The following is a 27,441-nucleotide window of genomic DNA, read 5'->3' as shown; positions in this document are numbered from 1 at the left end:
CTATGTGAAAGTGCTTTCTAAATTATAAAGTGCTATATAAAGTAAAAACTGTTTAATCAAAACTTTTATCTGTCTGAAAGTGAAGAATACATGATTTTTTAAACTATATTCATGTTGGTTATCTTTGAAAAGATGTCTTCTGCCGGGCGCGGTGGCTCAAGCCTGTAATCCCAGCACTTTGGGAGGCCGAGACGGGCGGATCACGAGGTCAGGAGATCCAGACCATCCTGGCTGACACGGTGAAACCCCGTCTCTACTAAAAAAATACAAAAACTTAGCCGGGCGAGGTGGCGGGCGCCTGTAGTCCCAGCTACTCGGGAGGCTGAGGCAGGAGAATGGCGTAAACCCAGGAGGTGGAGCTTGCAGTGAGCTGAGATCCGGCCACTGCACTCCAGCCTGGGCGACAGAGCAAGACTCTGTCTCAAAAAAAAAAAAAAAAAAAAGAAAAGATGTCTTCTTAGATCCACGTTACAAGTCATTGTTATTTGAAATAATTAAAAACAGGGACCCAGAAGTTGGGAACAGAAATAGAGGCCAAATAAATTCAGACACTTTAAGTAACTTTTAACATTGGCCGGAACCAATAAAGCGGCCTGTATAGTTTTTTAAAGCACAGGTGATTTTATCTGGCTAGCCAGGGGTCATTCAAAGTGGGGGGACCGGGAAAGGTAAATTAAGTTAACTGAAGAGTTAGAACTATGCTCCGAGCAGCTTCCGTGAGGAAGACAGATAAGTGTCACAGGAGTAACAAACATCATTAAAAATTTTAAAAATCAGCAAAAAATTAAGTGCTTTCTAATATATGTATGATCAACAACAAAGTATGTGTCTTGATTCCAATCACTCTAGAAATACTTGTTAAGAGCCTAGGATGCATCTTGACAGTCAGTATAAGGGCCAAGAGATTATTAGATTTTGTTTTAGAGTTGTGAAGTGTCTGGTGATTAAACGGAAATTAATAATATTAACATTAGTCACTAGTACTAATTTAAGGATTCAAGATATTAAGGGTGCAGTTTTTGTTTCAGTGAATGCAATGGTTTGTTCTTTTCCCCAAGTTTTGCTTGCATTTGTCTTTTCCATTCCGCATTGTTCATCTTGTACTATTCTAGAATTATTTCCAAATGTGTCTGCTTTCTTTTCACAAAAAAATGGAAGGTTCCTTAAGGGCAAGACAAAATCTAATACTCTCTAGTCCTTATATTTACTGTCAAAAATGCATACTAGATTCCCAACAAGTATTTCTAGAGTAACTGAAATCAAGTCTAACAAAAGAAGTTTGCTATCTAAAGCTTCTCAATTATGAATATATCATGAGTTAAAAATTATTTTACTTATTGTAAGAATATACAGTAAGCTCCTCATAAATTTTTACTATTAATGGGTTTACAGGACCATATTTATTTATGGACTAAGATCTTATTCAGTTAATAAGATGTATTTTATAAAAAGTGGTGCTTTAAAAACCATTTTCTGATTACTTAGGTCAAAAATGCTTAGAAAATTCAGGACAGTTCATTTGAAATGCTCCTTTAGATATTATGGCCAGATGTTACAAACTGACACACGTACAAACATACAAGAATCTTTTGTTTCAATGTTATACTTCTTGACAGAATTTAAAATTAAAACGGCACTCAATCAATTTAAGTCATTGAATGTACATGGGGAATACTGAAAAGACTTTCTTTTTTTCCCTCATTTTAAAAACAAAAAGGGCAACATCAATTTTAGAGTTTCTTGAGACCTTCAAATACATAGTCCCTAGAAGCAAGATTCATCAAGAGGAGAATCTAAAGCCTAACTGAGCTTTCAAAATACTGCCCACATATACCGTACTTGTTGAACAAATTCAGATTTATTGAAAGCAAACATTTACATTGGCTACAATGTTGGAACTATTACAAAGCTGGATAAAAGAGGCTTTAGTAGCAATAGAAAGCAAGAGCAATAAAAAGTGAATAGAGAAAATATTTGGCCTTACTGATCTCTTGGCAGTATTTACATTATGTACATATTGTTAAATATTTGTAATAATTTTAAGGCACCAAAGGTTAAATAGCAGTTTGCAATACTATTCTGTGCACGAAAATCAAGAAATTTATTGTAAAGAGGCTGTATAGTTAAAGAAACATAGGCATATCTTAATGTTTACATAAAGGAGTGGCTGCATTTAAAAAAATCTCAAATGATACATTAAATATTGGGCAGATCAAAGATATTATTTTTAGAACATTAAATTATATTGACTATGTAAATAAGCACTATTTTTTACTGACCTCCTGGTAAATGTGTAATGTAATCTATTCGTCAACACAGCTTTTTTCACACTCATGGATATGTTTTGTCTAAAAACTACTTGAAATTCTTCTGACCTACAAAAACTTATCCTAATATTTCATAATGTATACAAAATTCCCAAGAAGAATTTACTGGGTAATAATATACATCAAATCTATATATAATCAGACAAAAATTTAGCGGCATTAAATGCCAAAATGCTTGAATATTCAGTCTGCCATTCCAGTGTAGTCGTTGGGTGTTTTCATCCTTTAACTCTTTAGAGTGGGAGATAGTGGCTTTAGGTAATGGACATAAAATTGGCCCATGTAGAAAATCAATCTCAAAATAAACTAATTAATTTCAAATTTTGCAACCCAAATTCTTTCAGGTAACTCACTGGGTGTTAACCCTGACATTGTTACCAGTGACTGAAATATCCATGTTACCACATTGTCCAGAAGTAACTGACAACATCTGTGTCCAGTATGGTCTTACTGTTGAATTATTTGATGACTTCTATTTGCAAAATTTTATTTGTTCCTGACATTGAAAACCCAATTTACCTTACCAACAGTCTATCATTTGTCTTGAGGTAGTGTTATAATAAAGAATTCAGCAAGACAATAGAACATCATAATGTCTGTAAAATGTGCTTCAAATGCCACCATGAAATCCATATTTATTTAGATGGTAGATGACCCAATGTTGAGTGGCCCCTTCGTGACATATTAAATTACTATCTGATGAAGTTATCCAGACTCTTTAATGAGGATGATTAATTTTTCATTAAAACTTTCTCAAACCCCATGCTCTAAGGCAAGTTATAGTTTTAAAAATATTTTTATTATACAAAGTACTGCTAAAATTCTTTCAGTTAAAGATTCATAGACTTACATATTATAGATTTTCTTTCTTTTAGCAAAGGGGAGAAAAATGAAGGAATTTCTTCTCCAAACTTAAATTTTCAAAGAAAAATATTCAGAGCATTAACAATAGCTTGGGTTGGTTTTTTATACTACACCGTATTTAACAGTAACTTTTAAAATGTGGCACTTTTAAAATTAAACTTTAAATTAAAAAAACAGTTTCAAACCCAACATATGACTGAGATTTACTGAGCAACAAGTATAAAATTTATTCCAACATAGTGCATTCGAAGACACCAAAAGTGTCTTATATAATGCATTTTATAGCACTAGATTATTTGTATATTATTACTTTTTTCCATTGTCAAATGTTCATTTTCTTCTCATTTTAATACAGTGAAAGAGAACATATTATTCATAGTAAAATGTTTACAAAATCAGCAACGTAGGAAAAAGTAGAACTAATAAATTAATAATTTTCTTTCCCTACTTCAAGGATGAAAATAAATGACTGCCTTTGCTTAGTGGGTTACTATCTAAGTAGCAACAGCTACACAATTAATAAAACCATTACAAAGCATCGGTGAACAGATTTCAAATAATTATAAAAACACAATACAATATCAAATGTTTGGAATCATCAAATAAGTGAATAGATAATATTTTAACGAATGACTGAATCAAAGCATGATAACAGTGTTCAAATCTCCAAATTGTATGGACCTGTTTGGATTTTGGAAGCACATTTATATGTTAGTAGTAGTAATTGAAATTAGATTCTTTAGAAATACAGAAAATCATCTCTATCAGTTATTATAGTATCCCCAATTTCAAAAAGTTCAATTAAAAAATAAGATGGATTCTCCTTAGAATATTTGCTTACAACGTTCTGAGACAATTGTTTGAAACAAAATCTGTCATTCTGCATCATGATACAACTCAATTAACTGTCATAACAAGATATCTTACTTTATTATCATAAAAGATGCCTAGCATTAAACTATCAACTACTTTCTCAGATAGGTGAACCTACTCTTATTCTTAAGTCAACAGGAACAGTTTTTATTATGCCAATTTTCCTTAAACAGTCTTTCTTGAGTCCTACAAGTTATCCTTCCAGTTCAGACTCCAATACTATATTCATTACAGATCACTCAAATGTTAAGTAAAACCATAATGGATTAGGTCAGTGGCTTTTAAATTATGCTGGAGGCACTCTACAGAGCTTATTGGAGGTGCCTTAGTGGTCCTAGTGGCCAAACAGGTGGAGTTCCAAGATTCCGTCTCCCAAATCGTGGTATCATGTTTGTCATGTATAGGATGGTCTAATGTATAGACTAATTTCAAAAAAATAATTCTGTTGCTTAAAAATGTTTTAAAAACACAGTTAAAGTGATTTGGGAGACTTGCAGCATGTTGACAAAAAAAAAAAAAAAAAAAGCAAGGTCCTCATGTCCCACACTAGTCTTCAAATAAGTGGTCACAAAACACTGGATATGATATTGTATCTTTGCCCTACCCCACTACTATTATCCCTCAGCCTAGCCCAGAGTTCAGAGCCACAAGTCAAAACAGATCAATGTTTTAAGTAGATACTATCAAAATGATTAATATCCCAGCCACTTCAAGCCTACTTTTTCTTGCAGAAATAAGTGGCATATCAATTATTTGCAATATAACAAAACAAATGATTAGAAAATACTTCCTAAACTGCAACCCTTAACAACATGTATGACCTTTTTCTCACCTTTTATGCCAGACAAAGGAAATAAACACAGCAGTTATCACATTATACTTGCAAATGACTACACATTTTTATTTTTTTTCTATATAAATTAAAATCAGATAGAGCCTTGATTCAGGGTTTGAATAGAGTGGCAGACTCACTAATTAAACTGCTTTCATGAATGGCCTTATTCCAAAGACAACATGTGGGAAAATAAACACTGTCAATTAAAACTTGATGAATAAGAACTCTAGGACTCAAAGAATAAGAAATGATTTTGATGAAATTATGAGTCTTGAAAAGGAAATGCTGAGAGCTGGTGTTACTGTTCTCTATAAACTTATTTGTTGTCTTTTAATATAAAAGAAGCATCAAAGTTTGTGTTCTTTCTCAATATGAAAAAAAATAAGCAGAGGTATTAGATGAACAAATACAAAAATGCTGGTGTGGCATAAATAAAATGGTAAAATGTTTTCTTGTAGTAAATAAAAAATATATATGGTTTCTTTAAATTCTGAGGTCTTTCTTTCAAATACATAATCATTTGAATATAGATTCAGTCTACCAGGCCATGTATGTTCCCCAAATTATGACTTTTAGATAACATTTTAAAAGAGTTGAATTTCTTCAGACAAACTGAAAAATTGTCTGAAAATATTTTCAGTGAATGAATGGTGGTAAATTTGGCTCATATCTTGGTTTATGTTCAAATTTATTGCTTACTAAATATTATCTTCTTTCCATTAAATGAGGATAGAATTGTGAAGCTAAGCCATCTTTCTTGTCAAAACATACGTGTGAATATACACAAATATATTCACAACCACACATTTTGATGCATGAATCTATAGATGTGTATATTACATACTTTTTCGCAAAGCACTACTTCTAAGACCTAATTGTTTTTGTATGAATAAAAATAGAAGAATAGGGAACATCCCTTCCAAAACATTAGAATGCCCATACTACTAATGATATAGCACATCAGAATGTGCAAACAGTATACTTATTTCAGAGTATCTGATTGATTTAGATGCCATTATAAAATGTTCTCAATTCTATTTTGGTAACCTAAAATGTCGGTATATAATACCAAATATCCAGTTAAAGAGTTTAATATAAAAATATCAGCACAAAACAGTTTTTTCAATCTGTTTATTGTGTGAGCAACCCAAACTTCAGTTTAAGTGCTGTTGAAATTTTATTACTAGATTCCATAACCCTACAATTGATAAATCTTATACCATTTTAGGTATTTAATGAGATACTTAGAAATACTAAGAAAAACAACCAGTATTCAAAGGGTTAATTTTGTTTATAATAATAATAAATTATTTTATCATCTTCTTCAGTTCAAAATCCAGCTTTGAACCCGAGGAAGGCTTTCAAATCATGTTAATTAAATGGTGGTCCTTTAACCAGTAGCAGTTTGATTACCAATTACTCGGAGGATCTCTTTGTGAATGCCTCCTTCTTGTGTATTAATATTTGCATCTCCCACTTGGCCGTCTTCATAGCTGAAATACAAAACATAAAAATATAAAAACATTTTAAAAGATGGCAGCATTTAAAACAGCTTAGAAATGCTATTTGATACCTAAAATATAGCCCAAGAAAATAAAAAGCAAATTATACGGTTGTTTTTCAGGTGCGTTTAACAATGTGTCCTCATTGTGAAACACAGAACAGCCCATTCTACGTCATGCCTAAATTTTCCCTTCTTGCATTTTTTTTTAATCCTCTCATAAAGCACTGTCTGAGTTGCAAGAAGTTTCTCAGTGTCTTTGGCATTGCAGGCATTTCCCACAGCAGCTGCTATGAAGTCTACTATAAAAAAAAAGAACAGCTTCAACTTTATGTTGCTAAGATTCTGGACTTCTTAACTCTACTCCTACTTCAATCATGTCTTTATTTTCTGGATGACGACACTTCACTTTCTACCACTGCTTCTTTGCCATGCCTGCCTTCTAATAATTATTCAGCCACAATCAGTGCTGACCTTTTTTCTTATCACTGGTTGTACTATTTAGTCTGACTTTAACATATTCTTATTTATGCTGGCACTTCACAGAAGAATGCAAGCCTGCTAAGTTTACTTTAGCAGTAGAAGGGAAAATATAATATTAAAGAACAGCAATTACTAAGTTCTTTAAAAATAAATAATTACATTTTAGATGGTAATTCATTTTTCTCAAATAAACTTACTTGAGCAATAAGAATTTCCTAAGAATGAATTTTCAAGCTTTCATGATCATATTCAGAGGCGAACAAGTGACAAATTATTTTTACTTCATAAAAATGGCTTCAAGACAGAGCTTTAGAAAAGTGGTAATTACTTGAAAATAGATAACCAGGGATATAAGCACAGCATCTCAAAGACTAATACTAGCTACTATCTTTTCCCGAAATAGCACAATATAGGAAAATGAAAAGATGACATACAGCAAAGAGAACTTGGCTCCTTCTGTAATCCACTGCTTAACCATCAAGTGATAACTGCATTTGTACCAAGTCTAAATTCTTAACTAAATGACCCAAGGTTGTCTATTTGGCTAATTCTTATTGCTGTTTTAGATATACTCAGCAAGTTTCAACTTACATATACGTGGAAATGACACCTCATGGTGAAACATTACCCTAAGAAAAAGAATGGGATATGTGGTACACAGCCCAATTACAAGTATTTTCTCAGGACAGTAAGTGCTCTGTTACTAAGATTAATTCTCAATCACTTTTATTGCATCCTTTTCCTTGGCCTCTCATTTCAATGATGGTTTTATACATGAATCACACCTCAGTTTTCTCTCTTCTCATGACATGCAAAATCAATTATTTCAGCCCCTTCCAAGTTTTAACTATCACACACATGCTAATTCCTAAAACTCTACCTTTGATCCTTAAATTTTTCTCTCTATATAACTTTCCTACAGATAACACAAATTCAGTATATTCAAAGTCCTTATTTTTTGACCCTGGGACTGCTACTTTTTATTCTATCCATATCTCAATTTGATGTACCAGCATCCAGGAACACAAAACCTTTAGTCATTCTTGGCTCTCTTTGTGCCTAAACCCAATTAATTATCAAGCTGTCTTGCTTCCAGTTTCCTAAACTTTCTCTCTACCTGAGGCCATTACCTTTGTTTAGGCCTCCATTGTCATTTGTCTAAATGATTGGTTTTCAAGTTGCAGGTTGTGTGTAACTAGTGGGTTTCGAAATTAATTTAGGTTGTCCAGACCAGCATGTTAAATGACTAATGGAATAGAATAGAATAGAATAGAATAGAATAGCGAACACTGACTTCAATACAGGTAGAAAGAATTATTTTTTTCTAAGTCACAATGTCAAACACATTTCTTTTTGTGGTGAGACAAACTGACCTAGAGAGTTGTTACAACATTATAACTGATCTCTCTGTCTCTACACTTATCCCCATCATCTCTCCTACAAGATCTATTCTCCACCCTGCAAAAGTGATAGAAAAATGACCACCATCTCACTTACAGAACAAAATCCAAGTTATTGGCAATATGAGTTCCTTCATCATTCAAATACAGACTTCCTCTCCAGTCATGCCCCATCACTCTTTTCAGTCAGATGGAAGGGTTTGTCTACCCAAATATTATACATACACTGACATTTAAAAAGCATTAGAAGTTAGTGGAGAAGACATGAGACTCAAATTATTTGAATAAAAGATAATAATTTAAGACTGAAAGAGCACAGAGGAAGAGAGAGAAGAGAGCAAAAGTGGGAGTGAAGGTAAGAGTGAGAACTAGAGAGAGAAAGAGAAAGAAAGCATGCTTAAAAGTATTAAATAAAATGCATATTTTTCTACTGTCTAGGAAACCCACAAGGAATCACAACAGTTGTGGGTTGAATGACAAAATTGACCAAAGGCATTCAGGTGTTTTAAATTTGTTGCATATATAATAACCAAGAAAAATCAAACATCCATTTAATTTGGGCAACTGGCAAGGCTTAGATACGTAAGTTGATAGTGGCATTAGGGCATTTCTTACAATAGAGTATACAGAACATGTCACAGCTATTTATGATTTAAGAGTAAAGTTCTTTTATGTCTGGAAAACAACATAATTTAAAAGAAATAGAATATGAATGATACCACTAGGGAGATGATACATTTGACTGGGTTTTGGTAGAATGAAAAGTGAAAACGTCTAAAAGGAGACAAGAATTACTCATATTCCCAGTAGTGTAAAAGGATTACTAAAATTTTAATGAAAAATTAACCAATTTGCTTTAAAAATAATAGAAACTAGGATATTAGATGAAATTTAGCTGCCCAGAAATTTCTTAGGTATGTCAGGACATTTCATAAATAAAAACTTTTGAAATTATTGACAACTTGATGGGAGGATCACTTGAGTCAAGGAGTTTAAGACCCACCTGAGTAATACAGCCAAGACCTCATCTCTACAAATTAAAAAAAAGGACAAGGCAGCCTGAGCTGTCCAAATATAGGGTGAGCAGAATTCAGAGAAAAGACAGAATCATTTCAGACTGGGAGGTCAGGGGAGGTGCCAAGGAATAGACTGTTTGAATGAGCCTTGAAAAATAGGCTAATGGTCTAGCTGGTAAGAAGGCCAAATCATTTGGATTGACTGAGCAAAGGCACAATAGTGGGAAATACAACTCCAAGTTGTTTTTAAGAAACAGCTTGGACAATTTCACTTAATCAGTGGTTTGTGCATGTAACTGAAGTAAGGTAGAAGGGACTCTATATGTTGGAGAATGCCATGTTTCTATTTAACTATCAGCCTGTCTGGGCAATGAATAATCAAAACACTGCTTTAGGGAGATGAATATGGTACAAATGGTATGATCTTAGAATTTTATACGCATAGGAATGTAGGTTGTACACCAAAAGATTAATCCTAGTTAACTCTAAATGGGGATAATATGGAAAATGTTCTTTTTTTTCTTTTTTGCTTATCTTCAATTTCTGAATACTAAAGAGGTATATCACTAGTGTAATAATGGTAATGTTTAATAAATCTTGCATTGCACAAAGGAGGCTAAGAGTGATGAATAAATTAGAAGCAGGGAGAACTAATAACCCTTTGATATACTCTGGGGGGACAGAATAATATATCCACGGGAGTAAAGGCATTGGGACAAAATTGTGAAAAGATAAACTTGGGAATTGATGACTATGGTGAGCAAGGAAAAAGAAATGGAAAACTACAGCTCAGGTTTCGAGTCTCTTTGATGTATAAAGTTACTGCACAGATTGGAGAAGGTGAGATGTTGGCAAGGGAATTTAAATAATGTGTTCTTATTTGCATATTGATTTTAAGGTATTAGCAGGCTTTTCAAGGGCAAATACTCATCAAACAGTTATAATATTTGACTTTTTTCATTCCTACATTCATTCCTCACTTATTCATTCCTACATTCACATCTCCAGCCCTTTTGAAAATGGCTACCTAATTTCTACATACAGGTCTTAATGTCCTAGTACACATGCATTTCAAGGTTAGTCATGTAATCAAGTTTTACTCACAGTTTCTAGAAACTAGGAATTGGCTTGGATCTGTTCATAACATCTGAACTATTACATTTTGCCTGAAGCACTTACATTTAATTAAGTTTCTTCATTTTGGAATTCTCTAACAAAAATTTTTTGAACTTCTAATTCTCTTCTTTTTTTTTTTAAATCGATATTTTCCTTCAAATTTTACTTTCATTTTTTTCTGACACACCAGCCTGTTCCCTAAAATTTCCCTCCAATTCTTCTCTCATTTTGTGCTGCTTACTTGCTGGAAAACATGTGATTAGCATACTAAGTGACTGTTTTATCAGCTCAACTGTGGGAATCAGATTAGCATGGGAGTTATTTTAATTTTCAATATTGTTACTTGATAATAGATTTTTTAAAAAGGTAACCATGTTAACTCATATCCTAGGCATCAGGCAAAGTTTCTAACATCCAGGATCACATAATGTATCACAAAAATTAAAAAGAACAGAAATTGAGTTTTTGTCTTATCTTCATTCTCATCTATTTATTCTTCTTCTAGGTGTTACCACGCATTAGGGAGGCTCACCACTAGTAGAACTCTGTGATCATATCTTTTATAGAGAAAGAAACTGATGGTTGCAATTAGAATGTACATTAATGAAACAAGTTCTCCTTTTGATGTGTTTTGAATTTATCAATTTTCCTTAATGAGTCTTCTGAGGGTACAGAAAGGATGAAATCTAATTTGTGTTCATAAAGCAATGAAAATGATCTTAATATGATAATATGAAATTTTTCCTTGGATTATTTAGGAAGTATCCGAGTGTACTTCTCTTTTCTTCATATGATTTATCCTCAACTTTTGCCTATGAAATACAGAAATTATTTTCTCCAGTAAACACCCCCCCCCGCAACATGTATATCCCTACAGATAGGCTTTATGTACAATTTATCTAAAAGTTCAAAAGAAATAATACTTAAAATGGTACTGCCTATTAAAATATCTAAGGTTGTTTATTTAGCTTAGTTAATTTGAATGTTAGCAAGACACAGAAGGAGTAAATGAACTGATTAGATGACAGGCTAAGGAAAGGACTCTAGAGTTACTTTTCTGCCAAAATCTCAAGATTTCTCAATGAAATAACTTGGTGACTGAAGGTTTCTTTTTGGAAGGCCAACCATCTAACAGTGGATAACAATCAAGACAGTTAAGAAAGAAGAGACAAAAATATATATATATATTTTATAAGCCTTTCAGTGGCCAAGACCTGCACTGTGCTAAATTAATCCTCGTAATAAACTTTAAAGGCACGGTGCAGATAGCTTCTCTAGGAGCCCCCAGGATCCTCTTGGAGTCCTTCTCTGCCTTCATTCTGCCCCAGGAGCCTGACCTGTAAGGACTTTCTCAATAAACTCCATTGTTCTCTAGCTTCTGGCAGGGTTTGGACAATGGGGCTTCCCAACAGGACTGCTTCCTGCCTGTGTCTTTTTGTGCCGGAGAATGTATAACGTGCTAACAGATCCAGGTTACTACACTGGAACTGCGGTTTCCTTATAACCATATCCTTGTAAATAATCTAACTGGGGATGTCCCAAAAATATTTTTCATGGGTCATTTGTTTCCTGTTTGGATTGTGACTGATACAGGTATACTATTATCATTTTACTGATGAAGCCTAGATGGGTTATACAACTAGTCAATATCGCCTTACTAATTACTATTCAGCCAGGATTCAAACTATCTGATCAAAAGCCGGCTCTTTCTACTATACTCACTGCTGCCTGACTGTTAAGAAAGAAATCTATAGCCAGTAAATATCTATCGTAAGAACCATCACAGTTTTCAAATAATCCAAAAGAAAACCAGGCAGCTCCTAAGTTTCACTGTGAATAGTCTGTCAACAAGGCAACAGATCCAATGCTGAATGCACAGGGTACTAGGGATATACAGCATACTGAAGCAATCTTAACAGTTCAAATTTTCAGCTTCTTTTAAGATTACATGAAGTACAAAACAGATATGCTCAACTCTTCCCTGAAATACTTTCTGTGACACGATCATGGATAAAGTGGGAACAGCATGGGAAAAGGGTTGGAAGCCAAGGGTAGCGTGAAAATTAGACTGGTCTATTGCACCCATTATTTAGGAGTGAAAAATAATGCTTTAATATTTTAATGCAACTCTTATGATAAAGCCATGCCAAAAAAAAACCCCACATCGACATGTACTGCATTGCCAGCTTGTGTTATATGCAATGTAGATCAATCTTTTATAGGACAGACCTTTCCATTATTTGTATTCTTCATCCCAGTTCTAAATTTTTAAAATTAACAAAAGTATATGTGTGTATACATGTGCATAAACACATGTATACATATATACATACAGAGAGATGGCTAGAGAGACAGAGATGATGTTTTTCTTTTTCTTTTTTTTTTTTTGAGACAGATTCTCCCTCTGTCACCCAGGCTGGAGTGCAGTGGTACTATCTTGGCTCACTGCAACCTCCATCTCTCAGGTTCAAGCGATTCTCCTGCCTAAGCCTCAGTAGCTAGGATTACAGGCATGCACCACCACACTCAGCTAATTTTTGTATTTTTAGTAGAGATAGGGTTTCACCATATTAGCCAGGTTGGTCTCAAACTCCTGACCTTAGGTGATCCACCTCCCTCAGCTTCCCAAAGTGCTGGAATTACAGGAGTGGGCCACTGCGCCTGGCCAAGATGTTTTTTTAGTTGTAAGTTAATAGCTGTTTTTCATCAGCTCTTCTAAGTTAACAGCATTTAAAAATTATTTAGATTTTTTTAATGGCTTACTGAAAATAAAACAAAAACACTAGTTGATGTTAAACTCAATTACCTGTTATATTTTGGCAGCTAAAGAGACCAAACAATAATTCAGTCACCACTAGCCCATTTGTGGCAAAGACAGTAATATACAAATTTGAGCATCCACTTACACGAAAAAGAATCGTGTGCAGACATGGTCAGTATTGGGGACAACCCATATCTCTCCATGTTTGTGCAGGTCGGGTGAGGTGATCACTGCAAGTAGAAGATAAAATTAAAGAATCACTTTATTCTAAAGAAATCCTAGTCCATTCCAGCTTAATATATCCTTTCTCTTTGGAATCTAAAGCAAAAATATAAGCACTAATGAACACATAAAAATTGTTTAAACTTACTGTCTAAGAAGAAATATAGATAAAAACAGTGAAAGGCCATGTAACAACTTTATAATTTGAATAACAACTGGTATAACAACAAAAAGGAACTCATTTAAGTATTATCGAAAGCTGACAGGTCCTGACTTAAGAACTATTTAGACACCATGTTCATGTACTATATAACTACTGTGTGTTGAAAACTTAAAAGACAGTTGACAGTAGCTACTAAAACTCCTAACACAAGAAGAAAAAAATGAATTTTTAGCCAAAGTCATATTTTAAAGTAAGAAAAAAGAAAAGTATATGATCTTGCAAATCACCCATCAATTTTTCTGTCATAAGTACAAAATAATATAATAATTTCAGTGTAGGAACAGAAAGACCTAATAGGTTATCTTCTCAGTGCTTGGTTCATCTTTCACATTTTTCATCGTGTCACATATTCAAATACCAACTTTAAGAGGAAGATAGCACATTAACTAAAGAGATAAGCATTACTTGATCAGAAATATGTAATTACCATTCTGGAAATATCTGCCTGAAATAAAATATATCACTGTCTGAATTCTTGCCAATTCTGCAATTTGGTTTGAAACTTTATGATCTCTACTGTACCCGTTTTTGCATTTGTGCCCTTTGAGATGATCACAAGGAATAATGCTTTTCCTATTCCACTGTAAGCACTCTGTAAATATACTAATATTCTTAATTATAGATGAGCTAAGAACTAACACTACGAGGTTTGTAAAACTTTCAACTTACCTTCACATAAGGCTATGCATTTTAAGTTACGGCTTTGCAGGAATTGGGATTGCTGTCCTTTTTTCTGTGACTAAATTCCAAAAACAATTAACACTTAGAGTCAGAATGGAACACTTAGTGAAAAAAACTGTTCATCATCAAAAAGTAATAGTCACTGAGGTGGCTCCAGGAAAAAAAAAAAAAAAAGCCTATCTAGACTAGCATCAATTTCCTTGCACTCTCTTAATATCAAGCTATTTTTATTTAATTTCTGTACATAATCATTACTAAATTATTCTTGAGATAAGTGAACTTAAAAATGCTAAATTAGGGTTCAATAATCTCACAAAATGGAATTAGAACTCAAATTTATTTTTACTAAAAGCTTGGCCTCTATTTCAAGGTAAACAAAATTAAATTTGCATGATCTTTTCCAATATCAAAATCAATTATTTCAGATCATCTACTCCAAAACCAACCCATTTTTTAATAGCATCACTTACTAGGTCACAGAGGTTTCAGAAACATCTCATGTAGAAAATCTAGGAAGTTTTCGTTTTCAGATAGTAGATTAGCTATACTCTTTTTTAAAAATTTAAAGTCACATTATTTATCAGATGAATTTTTAATTTTCCCAGAATATACTTGTTTTCTCTGAAACAACGTGAGATTGATGGTCATTCTACTCTCTGCCCAGAATGTTCTTTCTCCTAGAGAGGCACATGGCTCAGGTACTCATCACCTGTAGGTCTTGACTCAAATGTCACCTTCTCAGAGTATCCTTTCCTGACCATCCTTTTTAACATTCATCCCAGGTCCCTCTTCCACCCGACAGCATTAAATGTCTTATTTCCCTGGTTTATTTTTCTTCATAATATCTAGCATTCTATCTATCTAAATATGTAGTTAATTTATTTATACCCCACAGTAGAATGTAGGCTCCAAGAGAACTGGAATATGTGTCTACTTTTGGCCATCACTATACTGCCTAGGAGTATCTCTGGTACTATAGTGGGAGACAAATACATATTTGTTGAATAACTATTGTATAGAGGCAATTCAGTTATTGCATTTCAGAGTGAGTTTTATTCCTTTATAAGTAATGACAACACTAAATAACTTTGCAGACTTAAAAAGCCTATTTTTCCAAGCTCTGCTGGCTAATGAGGCCACAGTTCACTAATCATAAGCAGTCACTAAAGTCACTACAACACCTGTGATGCATTGCTGCTTTTACTGCTTGAAGCTGGCTCGTCCTTGGCTGACACCTTCTGTTTCTTGTTCATCCCTGAAAACATCAGCAAAATAATAATTTAGGGACAAAGTTGTCTGATGCAGCTCAAAGTACAATCCACCTACTATGCAAAGTTCCATTCTAAGTAAAGGTTTGATCACATCAGGCTAGAGACAGTAACAAAGGGCTGTGCACTTAGCACCTGAGGTGGAAGATCAGTGGGTTTTGGAGTCCTGGGAAAGTTATTATTATTATTATTATTTTGCATTGAAAGCAAGGATCAAAAATTCTTCTGCATAAAATTAATATAGTTTAAAAATTATTAAAACTTGATTTTAAAAGGCTTTTAGAACCTAACTGTCATTCCTACTATCTGGCTAGGAGAAGGAGAAAATAAAGGGTGGGAAATATGAACAATGTCAGAAAAATATATTTACATTACAACTTAACTTTTCTGTTGTTATTTGTTGTTAAATTCTATGTAGAATCTAACATTTCTTCTAATTAAGACAAATTTTATGTTCTTTTTTCTGTAATATTCAGAAATTTTAGCTTACTCTGTAAATGCCATAATTTCTTACTGTGAATACTTTAGAAAAGCAGAACTAAAATACACATGTTTTTGAATATGTAGATTTGTATCTATACTTTACTAGAAAGTGTTCATCTACTGTTACATCAGAAGTTGAGATAGGTGTTGATTTTTGTAGTTGTTTCAGCAAATGGCCTAATGAGATAGGGAAAAGCCTGTTTACAAATTTGTGAAGTACATTTATCCAACTTTTTCAGGTCTTCCAAAAAGGTGCTGGGGTGGATGGGGACAGGTTGAGGAGAAGGCCTTAGGATTTTAAACGCATTTCTAACCAAAAAGCAAAGGGTATATATGCAGAGAAGCTGTCCTGTTCTCTTACCCCTACCCTTTCAGCCCTTAAAATCAACTACAGATGCTACGTCATCTTACCGCAGTGATTCTTACATTTGTCTCAGATCAAAAGCCCTTCAGGAATTTGAGAAAGGTATGTACTCCCTCTCCAGACAAATGCACATATACACAGACAAATTTTTACATCCATTCACACGGTTTGTACCTTTCCTCAATTCTTTCCATGAACCCATCGAAGGAGTCTATATACCAATATAAAAAACAGAATATCACAGTACTTGATGATTTGCTGTGTTTTTTCTTTATGCTGAGAATGTACTTATTTATTTCAGCTGGTTTCTTAGCTTTTTATTTTGTACTGTTTTAGCAAGATTTAGAGTCTGATTTTAACCGATTTCTTCTTTGTTACTCCATTTCCTATCTCTACAGTATCTTACACTTCCTGATATTTATTTTCTTGTGTTATTTTGGCATATGTATTTTCAGAGATCACTGCAAGAGTATTTCTTTGCTAACAAGAGAAGGAGTCTAATTCCCCAACTCTTGAATATGAGTCAGGCTGTCCCAGACCTGCCAGTGCAGCCCATCCATCAACTGAGTGCCATTCAGTGGATACTTCAAGGGGCTAAAGAATCACTTAGCCAGGTCCCATCCCAGATTGCTGACCCAAAGAATCTATGAGCATAATGAAGCTGTTATTTTGCCCTAAGGTTAGGGTGCTTTGTTGAACAGCAATAGTTACTTGAATAATTATGTTTTAATTTTTCATATATTTCTAATTTTTCTTTTTTTATTTACATGCAGCCTTCTAATTAAAGTTTTCTTTTCATCAGCATTTTACCATTTATCAACGTTGCTGTTTTCTTTTAGTATTTCTAATTATAAATCTGGTTTTAAGCATTCCAAGTTTCCTATCACTGAGAAACAACTTGTTATGGTTGGAAGAACATGAACTTTGGTAAATAAATTAGGAAGTTCTTTTTAATGTTCACCTAGTTATCAGACCTTTCTTACTATACTTTCCTATAACATGAGGATATTAAGACTTACCATTCAGGCACCATGTGAATGACATCTCCTAAAACGTGTAATGTGATCGCATAATTACACACACACACACACACAGAAGCACACAAGCAAAACTAATTACATATGCAGTTATATGTATATAAAACCACTTAAAAGTGTGAAGGAACATACACAGAACAATGAAGCTGTAGTAAAGGAGAGAAAATTTTCATCTGCTACTTCAAAAATTCTATGTAGCTTGAATTTATACAATGAGCATAATTATTTTATATTTAAAACAGAATAGGTTAGTTGTTATATAAATCATACTGATCATTGTAAAATATTCCAAAAATTTTTAAAGTGCAAAGAAGAAAACATCACCAATTTCACCAAGGATAACTAATGCTAATAATTTGGTGATCATTCTTTCTACATTTTTAACTCATCAGGCTCCTGCACAGCACAAGCTTTCAATTTATTCCAAAGTATTCTTTCCCACAATCTCACCAAATTTACAAAAAGTTGTTAACAAGAGAGATGATTTTGAGGGTGTTTTTCTACTTCTAATGTTTCCATAATGTTCAAAGCTTCTTTATGGATAATAATCCAAAGATAAGAAATTAGCATGATATAGAATTACACTTAAAGATATTATGTATGTGTACTTTTCAGGGCCCTACATAGTGCTTTGCATATACTACAGTCTCAATATTCATTTATGGAAGGAATAAATGTAAGAAATATTAAATATTTTTTAAATTGATAAAACACATATTCCATCTTGTACACTAGGGAGAGTATTATAAATTCATCTTGACATTGTAAATTTAATAAAAATATATATAATAAGGCACAATAAAAAGCTGTGCATAGAGTATAAACAGTAAGAAAATTAAAATCTAATAAATTTGACTTTAGGATTACCTGAGTAACCAAATGATATGCTGGACATTGGACTAAGATAGATTCCACTTCCATACATTGCACCATGGAGCTAAGATGGGAAGAGTAGGAGAGAAAGAGAGAGAGAGAGAGGTCTGTTCATGGTTTAAATGTTAATATTTGACAAAGCAATCAGTTTCATGTCAGAACATTCAGTCTTAGAAAAAAATGACAGAGCTTCTATTCCAAGGTCTAATTTGAAAACAGTACTAACAGCCTTGTGCTTAAAACTCAGAGTTTATATATGAAAAAAACGATATCTAGAGGAAAAAGATTCTTGATAAATGTTTTCCATCCTACCAGTAATAAAGACAATCACTTATTACAGAGTACACTAGCAGGCCTTTATTTTAATGGATCTAAAATTTTAGAAATTAAACTTGGTCTGAAAGACACAGTAACACATTCTGATTAGGATTTATATATTAGTGTATAAACAAAGCGTCCTGCTCAGATTTTCATTAAATAATACTATCTGTCATCCTGCTCTTATCCTTTGTTACATTTTTGAAGTTACATAAGTTTCATTAACCGAAACCCTTCAACTGGTCTAAGAAACTATACTCAGATCAACTAAACTTCTTTCTCATTTTCTCTGTGTTCTGGGCCCTCACACGCTATTAGTATGAACTATTGAATACTAAACGCATTTAACATTTAACATTTAATTGAATCATCTAAAATGTCATCGTAATACGAGATCTAGCTCAAGTGGCTGGGTTAAGTATCTCATATTATTAAGTCTTAAGCATCTCATATTTTCTTAAGTCCTTATGCTGTCAGATGAAAAAAAAATTCAGCTGCATGAGAGTGAAGTGAAATGTGCAGGATGAAAAGCATAAATAAAGATGAAGATGACAGCCACGATATTCTGCTAACACCAAGTACTGTCCTAGAGGCGGAAAAGCAGGTATTGGATGGCTCTCTAACATCCAGTCCACTTATTTCTACATTTTATTCTCTAAAAGCATTCATACTGAGGCCCAGTACTCAAGAAATGTACACTGAATTAACAGAATGCCTCTATGATTTTACTTTGTGCATAATGTTTTTCTACCTAAGTTAAAAGTGTGATTTGGTTTATTGTTTTCTCATAGGGAATTAAACTCTCTTTTCTTTTCTTTTTTTTTTTCTTTTTTTTTTTGTTGAGACAGTCTCGCTGTGTCACCCAGGCTGAGGTACAGTGGTGCGATCTCAGATCACTGCCACCTTCACTTTCACCTCCCGGCTTCAAATTATTCTCTTGCCTCAGCCTCCCAATTAGCTTCGATTGTAGGCATGTGCTACCAAGCCTAGATAAATTTTTTTTTTTTTTTTTTTGTATTTTTAATAGAGACACGGTTTTGCCATGTTAGCCAGACTGGTCTCAAACTCCTGGCCTCAAGTGATCTGCCCACCTCAGCCTCCCAAAGTGCTGGGATTACAGCTGTGAGCCACTGTGCCCATCCTTTCCCTTTTCATCGTATTATCCATTTTGTGTTTAGAGCATTGTGTTCTGCTTCAGTTCTAGTATGCCTACTACGAATTCCATATAATGTTTTACTCACATGCTTCCCCTTTTGCAAGTAAAAGCCTAACAACAGGGTTGCTTACTGACTCTCAATTCTGAAGAAGAATGAGGTCTTGTTAAAGCATTCAGGAAATTTACCTGCAGTCGTGTATTAGAAGCAACAACCAGACCATTCCTCAGGATGGAGTGCCAGTTTTCAATGTGTGAGCCACTAAAAAAACAGACGGAAGGGAAAAAGCAAAATCAGAAAATTAATTATCTTCAAAGTGGTCACAATATAACAAGTCATGATGCCTTCTGAAGGTTCTGGATTGCCAAATCAAGTATTATGTAGTTGACTTCATAACCAGATACTGAATGACTATCTATTGAATGACCATCTGCTGAATGACCATTTACTGAAAGACAGTGATATCTTCACCATACATTTCTGGAAAACTGGGTGGAGCACACCCCCATAACATTAACCCTTACTCACTGAAATGCAAAGGTGCTTCCAAAGAGTTTTTTAGCAGCTCTAAAATTGGATTCTTTGGCTGGTGGACTGCTGAGAAGGAGGAACTGATGTGGAGTATGCATAAACTTCAATTGCTGCCATTTAAAATAAAGAAAAATAAAAACATGTAAAACTTAACATATATTCAGGCTGATGACAATTTCAAATTTTATTGGCTTAAGAATTATCCACTTTCAAACTATAGCAATTTTACACTAACCACATTAGCAAGCTAAATTGTATAATGTTTTTAAAACTCTACTTAAGTGGTAAGTCACATGGAATTGTAAATATGAAGAACAATTCTTTGGGCAAACGGGAAAGGAGTAGGAAACAGACAATCCAAAGTCATTTGTATTTAGCTTTGGAATACAGTACGCATTCATGTTTAAGCAGATCTGCCTTCTTAATTACATTTCTTTTCACACTTTTATTATTGAGTCCCTAAGTATATACTAGGTATTCAACTGGGGAAATATTCTGGAGTTTGCTAAGCAGAAAAGTTTATAAAACTGCAAAAATTATTATTATGCTTTATTTGCATATATTTATAAAATTGAGAACTTTTGCCTACATTCAAATATAGTCTCCTGCTTGGTCATGAAAATAAACGAAAGCAGAATCTTTTGGATTCATAGCTTGATAACATCTTCTAAGTGTTTCCCTTTCTCTTAGGAATATAGTTACACAGGAATATAAGGCACAGGAATCTCACATTTAGAGATTCATAGGTGGCAAAAATGAGATTTTTTTAGGTACAGCTCCTAGGTGATGATCAGAACTGAAATCCACAGTCTATTAGCTTTTTACAAATTATTATTTTTTAAGTTTACTAGCTGATAAATAAGCTGTCTGAGGTCAACAGCTTCTCAGTTATAGAAAAGTGGAAATGTGCCAACATGAAACTGACAATGATTACAAAGCACATTAACTTCCTTCTGGTCAATCTCCATATAATATTTTTTCAATTGCTTGTGGAATGACTAAATGATTTCATATTGATGTTTTTATTTACTTAAAAGGTCAGGACAACAGCCTCAATCTGAATTTGTTATCTGGAAAGATTTGGAGCTAGTGAACAAATGGCTATTTCAAACTAAAGAATGAGATTTAACCTGGGTTTGGTTTACTTCAATTCCTGGAGAGGCTGGCTAAAAATCACAAGGTAGGTTCTCCCAACTGGCAAGTACTCCTCCCATTTCTGTATGTATATGTAAAAAAACAAAACAACTTACCCTGTTAACTGGCAGTTTCACAATATGTGATCTATTACTTGATATAACCCTGAAATTAAAATGATCCATTAGTCACAAATATATGCCAAATATATTGAAAGTTCTTTTTCTTAGTTGGCAAGTGATTGAAACTTATTTTTGCTGTGCCATAAACTAAACTTGGAAATAATTTCATTTAGTTGCATAATTTAGGTTTGCTTCCTGAAACAATTTAAAGAGCTTATGTAACAAAAAAGATAACATTTTAATCTGAGAAAACACACTAGAAAGTCGTTCTCTAAAACTTAAGACATAGTTTTTAATAAGCATAACCTCAAATATCAGCAAAATGAACTTTTGAACATTTCTGAATGTACTTTCAAATAATGATAATCCAAATACAAATATGAGCAGTGAGTCATGGATCTGCTTCTTTTATTCCTCTCTTAAATTACTTAAATTAAGGATACATTCTTATGAAGATTTCTTTTCTTTAAACATTTGAGGATCTCTTTGAGCTGATATATACAACGGTTTATATACAAAAATCCAACAAATGTAGACACTGCAGTTGAAGAAAATTAAATTCAAGTATCTGAAAGGAAATTGCTCCATACTTTCAGCACACAAAATAAGTAGGGAAAAGTACACAAAGTTTTGGTAGACTCTCTTCATATTGAAAGAAGAATGACTAACAAGCTGAAGGAAATGATCACAAGAATTAGAAGTTAACCATCTGACTGCAAGGAAAAAAAGAAGGCAACCAGATATCTGCAATTTTTACCTTCAATCTGAATATAATAAAGAGAAAAATTTTAAGGTTACAATGGAAATTTAGTGTTATTTTACTTAAATCTGTCAGAATTTAGTAACAGATCATAAAAGATACAAAGAAGGAAGGCTTCTATACCTAATTTTTGTTATAATCTTGTTAGACTAAATTAAATGTGTATTACACAATTTTAATGAAGTGAAAGTTAAGTAATCAGAATCTTGAAGAAGCCAGATTATTTTGCATCTGCCCACCTTTACATATTTTTTAAAACTTCCTGGTCGCAGCCTGGTATAAGTGCTTATTCATATCAATCTCTTATAAGCCTTACATTTTTATTACTGTATGGTAAATCTCATGGAGTTGGAGTTTTCAAAGTTAATTCAAAGAGACATGTATATAAAACCCTTCTAAGGGATGCTGAGTAGAAACTAGTGTCTTCATTTTGCAAATGAGAAACAAGAGAGGAAATTATTCGAAGTAGAAGAGGGCAAATTATTTGAAATGGGCATCACAGCAAGGTGACTTTTCAAACCACCTCTCCTCTTCATAGTCTAGCCCTCCTTCTAAAATTCATGCTGGGATAACACTGTATCCCTCACCAGGCTCACTCTGAAACTGTGCATCTTCTGCAGTGAGCAAGCAAAGAGTTAATCGTATTTATACTGCCCTTGTTAAGGGGGCAAAATATAAAACATTTATTTTGGATTAGAAAGATTTCAATAATAAAGGTTGAAACACTGAGTTTGATCACTTAGTCCTCACTGAACTAGAAAATTAAATGAACCAAAATGCTTTTGCCAGATAATCTAGTTCATCACATCTTGAAAACTATAGGCAAACTGCTGTCAAATGCACTATTTATCCCTGGTAGTGTGTGTGACAGCATTCTCTTCCCCTTGTGATGTATAAGTTTTAATTAAAGTGAGAGTCATTATGGACCCTTAGGTTGTAAAATCACCAGGTCTCATAAGCTTGTAGAACTCTAGCATTGCAGGGCTTGTAAAGCAGGCATTTTTTTTTTCTTAAAGCAAGCAGTAGAAAGGGATGCTGTTTTCATTATGAGGAAAACTAAAATTTTATACCATTGCAGTAAGGGATGAGCAAGGGGGTCCTGTTTATCCATCTGCTTCTTGATTTCCAGATATGGTGCCTGAAAAAAAGTCATAATACTTCTTGATTTTTCATAAAAATTCATTTTTCCCTTTTTACAAAAGGAAAATCAGACCAAACAATATGCCTAATCTAGTAAGACTTAAAATTTTATGGATTTAACATGGGAACAACAACAATTATCCTAGTCTTTTCTCCCAAGATGATGGGAACCATGAACTTATAAGCCACCAAAATGACTTGTCCAAACACTGTGTTAAAAGACTTGTCCAGATTTTAGCCTGTCTTCCATTTACACTAGGCTATGCCCCTAAAGATGATCAGTCTCCGGCCCCCTGTTGAGTGTCTGCTCAAGAAAACGTGAGGCTGCCAAACCACAAAATGTACACTGTACCAGCCCACTTTGGCAAACCGTTTTTGGTAATTCTCCACTGATCCCCTTCTGTAACTTTCCATTTTTACATAACTCCCCTAGTCCCATGTTCTTTTCCTTGCCTTTTCACTTACTTGTAGTGCCTTTTGCTTCCTCTCCTCTGCCTTTAAAAACCTGGATCACCTTTGTCTTAGTTGAAGTTGAGCTCAGTTTATGCTGCAGTCTCTCTCCCCTGCTGCAGTGCTCTGAACAAATCTTTCTTGCCACCTTTACAAGTGTCCTGTAAAGTTTCCCTTTCACAATGATCATTTTTAACTGATAACTAATATGAAGCAAAGCTTGTGAGAGCTACCACTCATGCTCATATCTGACAGTCCAGACTTAGGTGTAGATCTTTACATTAAAAATTGGACACAATTTACCTAAGACGAACCCTTCCCTCAAAAGTATTTAATGGGATTTACCCAGACAACCATTTCACAGAACAAAGAGCAATCTCTCTGTGACAATTTAGGGCTATGTACAGGTCAGTACATTCTAGAAAACAGCACAGTATAATGTTGTATTTATTCAGAAAGGTTTAAAGAATTTGACACAATGAAGCCTGACAGCTTCCCTATGAAGTACACATTGGAAGAGGGCGCGGAATTACTAATTCCACCTTGACAGCAAAGCACCAAGCAATTAAGCAACTTGCCCAAGGTCACAGGCCACATTCATTGACAAGTCAGTTACACAATTTTGGCCTCTAACTTCCTAGGCTGACGCTCAGTTGTCTACGTTGCTCCTATTAAAATAGCTTACGCGTGACCCAGAATGAAGAAAGCAATTTTTGGCAGAGAGCTGATTCCAGAGTCAGAGTTTGTAGCTATTTTTAAATCCAAGAATAATCAGGGTCTAGGGTATAGTATAAATACCTTATACCAAAGTCTTTTTCATGACTAAAAATGTTTATATGACTTAGTGTAAGATATTCCAATATGTTCTTTTTTTCTCCTAGGTGGAAATACATTTTATTGTTTTTTTTTACCTACACAGATAAGGAGTGTTTGTCTGAGAAAGAATTCAGATAATACAGAAAGGTACTGGCATAGAAAAACAACCCGAAAGGATGGTGATTTTTTAAGCAAATAATAGCATTTGTGAATTAAAGGATCTCTTGTTTACTATTTGCCAGACACACACTATTTACTGAGTGAATGAATGAACATTTGACTACATGAATAAATGATGATCAAAAGAATCAAGAAACAAAATGGAAATGGAAAAATGTACTTTTTGAGTGCTCTCTTCCTACAGAGGAATAGAGATAACTCTGAGGGTTGGTGGGGGGTGGGGAGAAAGCAGCATAGCAGCTTAGTGGGCCCTGGGACAGGAGGATTCCCCTATTCCCTCCCCAGAGAAAATAAAGGACCCAGGGTAATACTCATTACAGGCCTGCAAGAGTCTCAAGGGCAGTGCAATCCTTGAAACCACTACATGCAAGCTGCACACATAATGTGTGTTCTCAATCTCGGATTATTAATTTCTACTTGCAATGATGAGTTTTAAACCTCTCTCCAAGTCTTTGACAGTGGAAAGGTCTCAATAATTCAACAGTGTGTGTTTTTCCAAGTGCTAGACTATAGCCCAGGGATGTGTTAGATTTTCCTAACAAACCCTGATCCTTGCTCATCAAACTATTTCCACCAAAGCCTCCCTTAATGACCAAAAACATAAACACATACTCTCAGGGAGCCTGGTATCTTCCAAAGTGGTTTTGGGATTTTGCATTATATAAAATATTTATGGAAATTTTCCATTTTAAAGAACATTTCTGTTTTTATTTTAATACTCAAATGATGTTTTGAAATTGCTACCATCAATTAAAATTGACAGTCAGAAAGATGGTACCAGATTTAACCTTTGCCTTAAAATATCCCAACATACCTACATGTACCCAAGCTCTTGCTCAAGTTTGAGGGCAGAGTATTAGGAGTACAATTATCTTATAATTATCCACTTACTTTCCTGAAGTCACAGTGTTACATGCTAGAACACTGATGTGATTTAATTAAAACATCTTAATACCACACAAATTTTTAAATGATTTTAGTTATACCCTGTATAATAGAAAAGTCTACATTTCACTACACAGCTAGAACTCTCAAACATTTTAAAAATATACCGTACAAGACCAGATGACATACTTACTTGTGTCATTTCTCTGATAGAAGTTATGCTATCCAGTGCTTTCATTACTCGATCATAGTTCTTTTTCTGTTTAATGAAAAAGTAATGTTAAAAAACAGCATTTGCTTATAAGCTGTTGCAAGTCTATTTTTCACTAGAGAAATATATTATTTCCATATGTGAATTTTCCCTTAGGGTCAATTTGAAGGTAATGACTCTTTTGTGTACATAAAAGGGAAGACTATTATAAGATGGCTCCAGGACTTCAGTTAGAGAAAAGGAACAAAGAAAACAATGCCAATCCTTCTATAAGTCATGGGAGAAAAATCTAGAAACACAAAAAAGTTATGGGGCTCCTGATTCAGGCTTTCACCACTAAAACACTAAGCCATAATGAATAAAGTCAACATAGAATCCTTCTAAAATATAAAAACCCACTTCAAATCTCACAATTGCTTTTTTTTAATTTTGATTTGAATATTGTTAACAAAAGAGTATGGCTGAGAGTATGCAAATGATAGCATACCGTCACGTAGCTGACAATTCATTTTCAAGCAAGATCTAAGTATATGTGCTGTTGCCATTTATGAAGAAATAAAGTTCTTCCAAGAAAATTGTATACAGTTGTTTCTATAAAATTATTTCAAGCTGAGTAGTAATAGAAACTGAGGCAATTTTAGCTCTTATGCAATTTGAAAGTTTTGTAATTTCAAAAGGATTCTGCCTTATCTTTAGGAACATTTATAAAATTGCTTCCTTAAGAAAGGCAGGTCCATTAACAATATGAACTAAACTTTCACTAACCTTCAGACAGCTGGAGAGGAAGAAGGGAAAGGGGAAAGGAGGGTTGAAGTGAAAATGCAGAAAAGAAAGGAAAACTTTTCCCTTTACCCATGATCTTTAAAATCAAAATGAGGTTATATAAGTCAGAATCCCCAAAAATATATGATGAAATTAAAATACTCATGGATATGCTTGATGAGATAGAGACTTAGATAGAAAGAGGAAACCTAATGAGACTACAATCTCAATGTTGTTGTTATTGTTAAAGAAAACTTTGTGATTGGTGTGCCAGGATAACAACTTACCCTGGGATTGAAGGCCAACATCTGAGGATCATTAGGATCTACCACAGAAGGATATGGCTCGAAAATCACAACTTTTCTAGGAGATTCCAACGCAGACCTACACATGGATACTAGTAGATCTACCACCTTGAAATATACACATAAGATAGTTACTACCCTTCAGGTTTTATCCAGTGCTTTGCCATTGTTTCTCCCTCTCAAGGTAGCATAAGTTAATGCGGAAGATCCAGGACTGCTACCAATCTCTCAAATGGGTAATTCAAGACTTGAGACCATATTTGACAAAACTTGACCATCAATTCAAAGTAACAAACGTGTGCTGCCTCTCATTACTCACAACTTAATATCTCTTTTTCAAGGGCAC

At 33.9% G+C, this 27,441-nt stretch overlaps 1 protein-coding gene across 4 annotated transcripts in view; it reads right to left on the bottom strand.

Annotated features, from left to right (window-relative positions):
• Window positions 1–3,104: 3,104 nt before the first annotated feature.
• The window catches only part of PARP8 (poly(ADP-ribose) polymerase family member 8), a 191,918-nt gene continuing 167,581 nt past the window's right edge, over window positions 3,105–27,441 (bottom strand). For 2 of the 4 annotated variants that reach the window (XM_021939359.2, XM_021939357.2), the window contains 11 exons: window positions 27,078–27,203; window positions 26,011–26,076; window positions 23,417–23,484; window positions 21,581–21,629; window positions 20,328–20,440; window positions 19,988–20,060; window positions 18,322–18,391; window positions 15,484–15,557; window positions 14,291–14,360; window positions 13,322–13,406; window positions 3,105–6,392 (listed from right to left, as the gene is read on the bottom strand). In XM_021939359.2, the coding sequence (XP_021795051.1) occupies window positions 6,290–6,392; window positions 13,322–13,406; window positions 14,291–14,360; window positions 15,484–15,557; window positions 18,322–18,391; window positions 19,988–20,060; window positions 20,328–20,440; window positions 21,581–21,629; window positions 23,417–23,484; window positions 26,011–26,076; window positions 27,078–27,203 (897 nt within the window). In that variant the 3' untranslated portion in view covers window positions 3,105–6,289. The remainder of the gene's footprint in view (window positions 6,393–13,321; window positions 13,407–14,290; window positions 14,361–15,483; window positions 15,558–18,321; window positions 18,392–19,987; window positions 20,061–20,327; window positions 20,441–21,580; window positions 21,630–23,416; window positions 23,485–26,010; window positions 26,077–27,077; window positions 27,204–27,441) is intronic. The other 2 variants (XM_017959529.3, XM_021939360.2) reach the window with 2 other exon arrangements.

Source organism: Papio anubis, chromosome 5 (genome assembly GCF_008728515.1).
Source record: "Papio anubis isolate 15944 chromosome 5, Panubis1.0, whole genome shotgun sequence".
Taxonomy (NCBI): Eukaryota; Metazoa; Chordata; class Mammalia; order Primates; family Cercopithecidae; genus Papio; species Papio anubis.
Note: the sequence above shows the minus strand (reverse complement) of the source record. Positions and strands in the feature narration are given on the sequence as shown.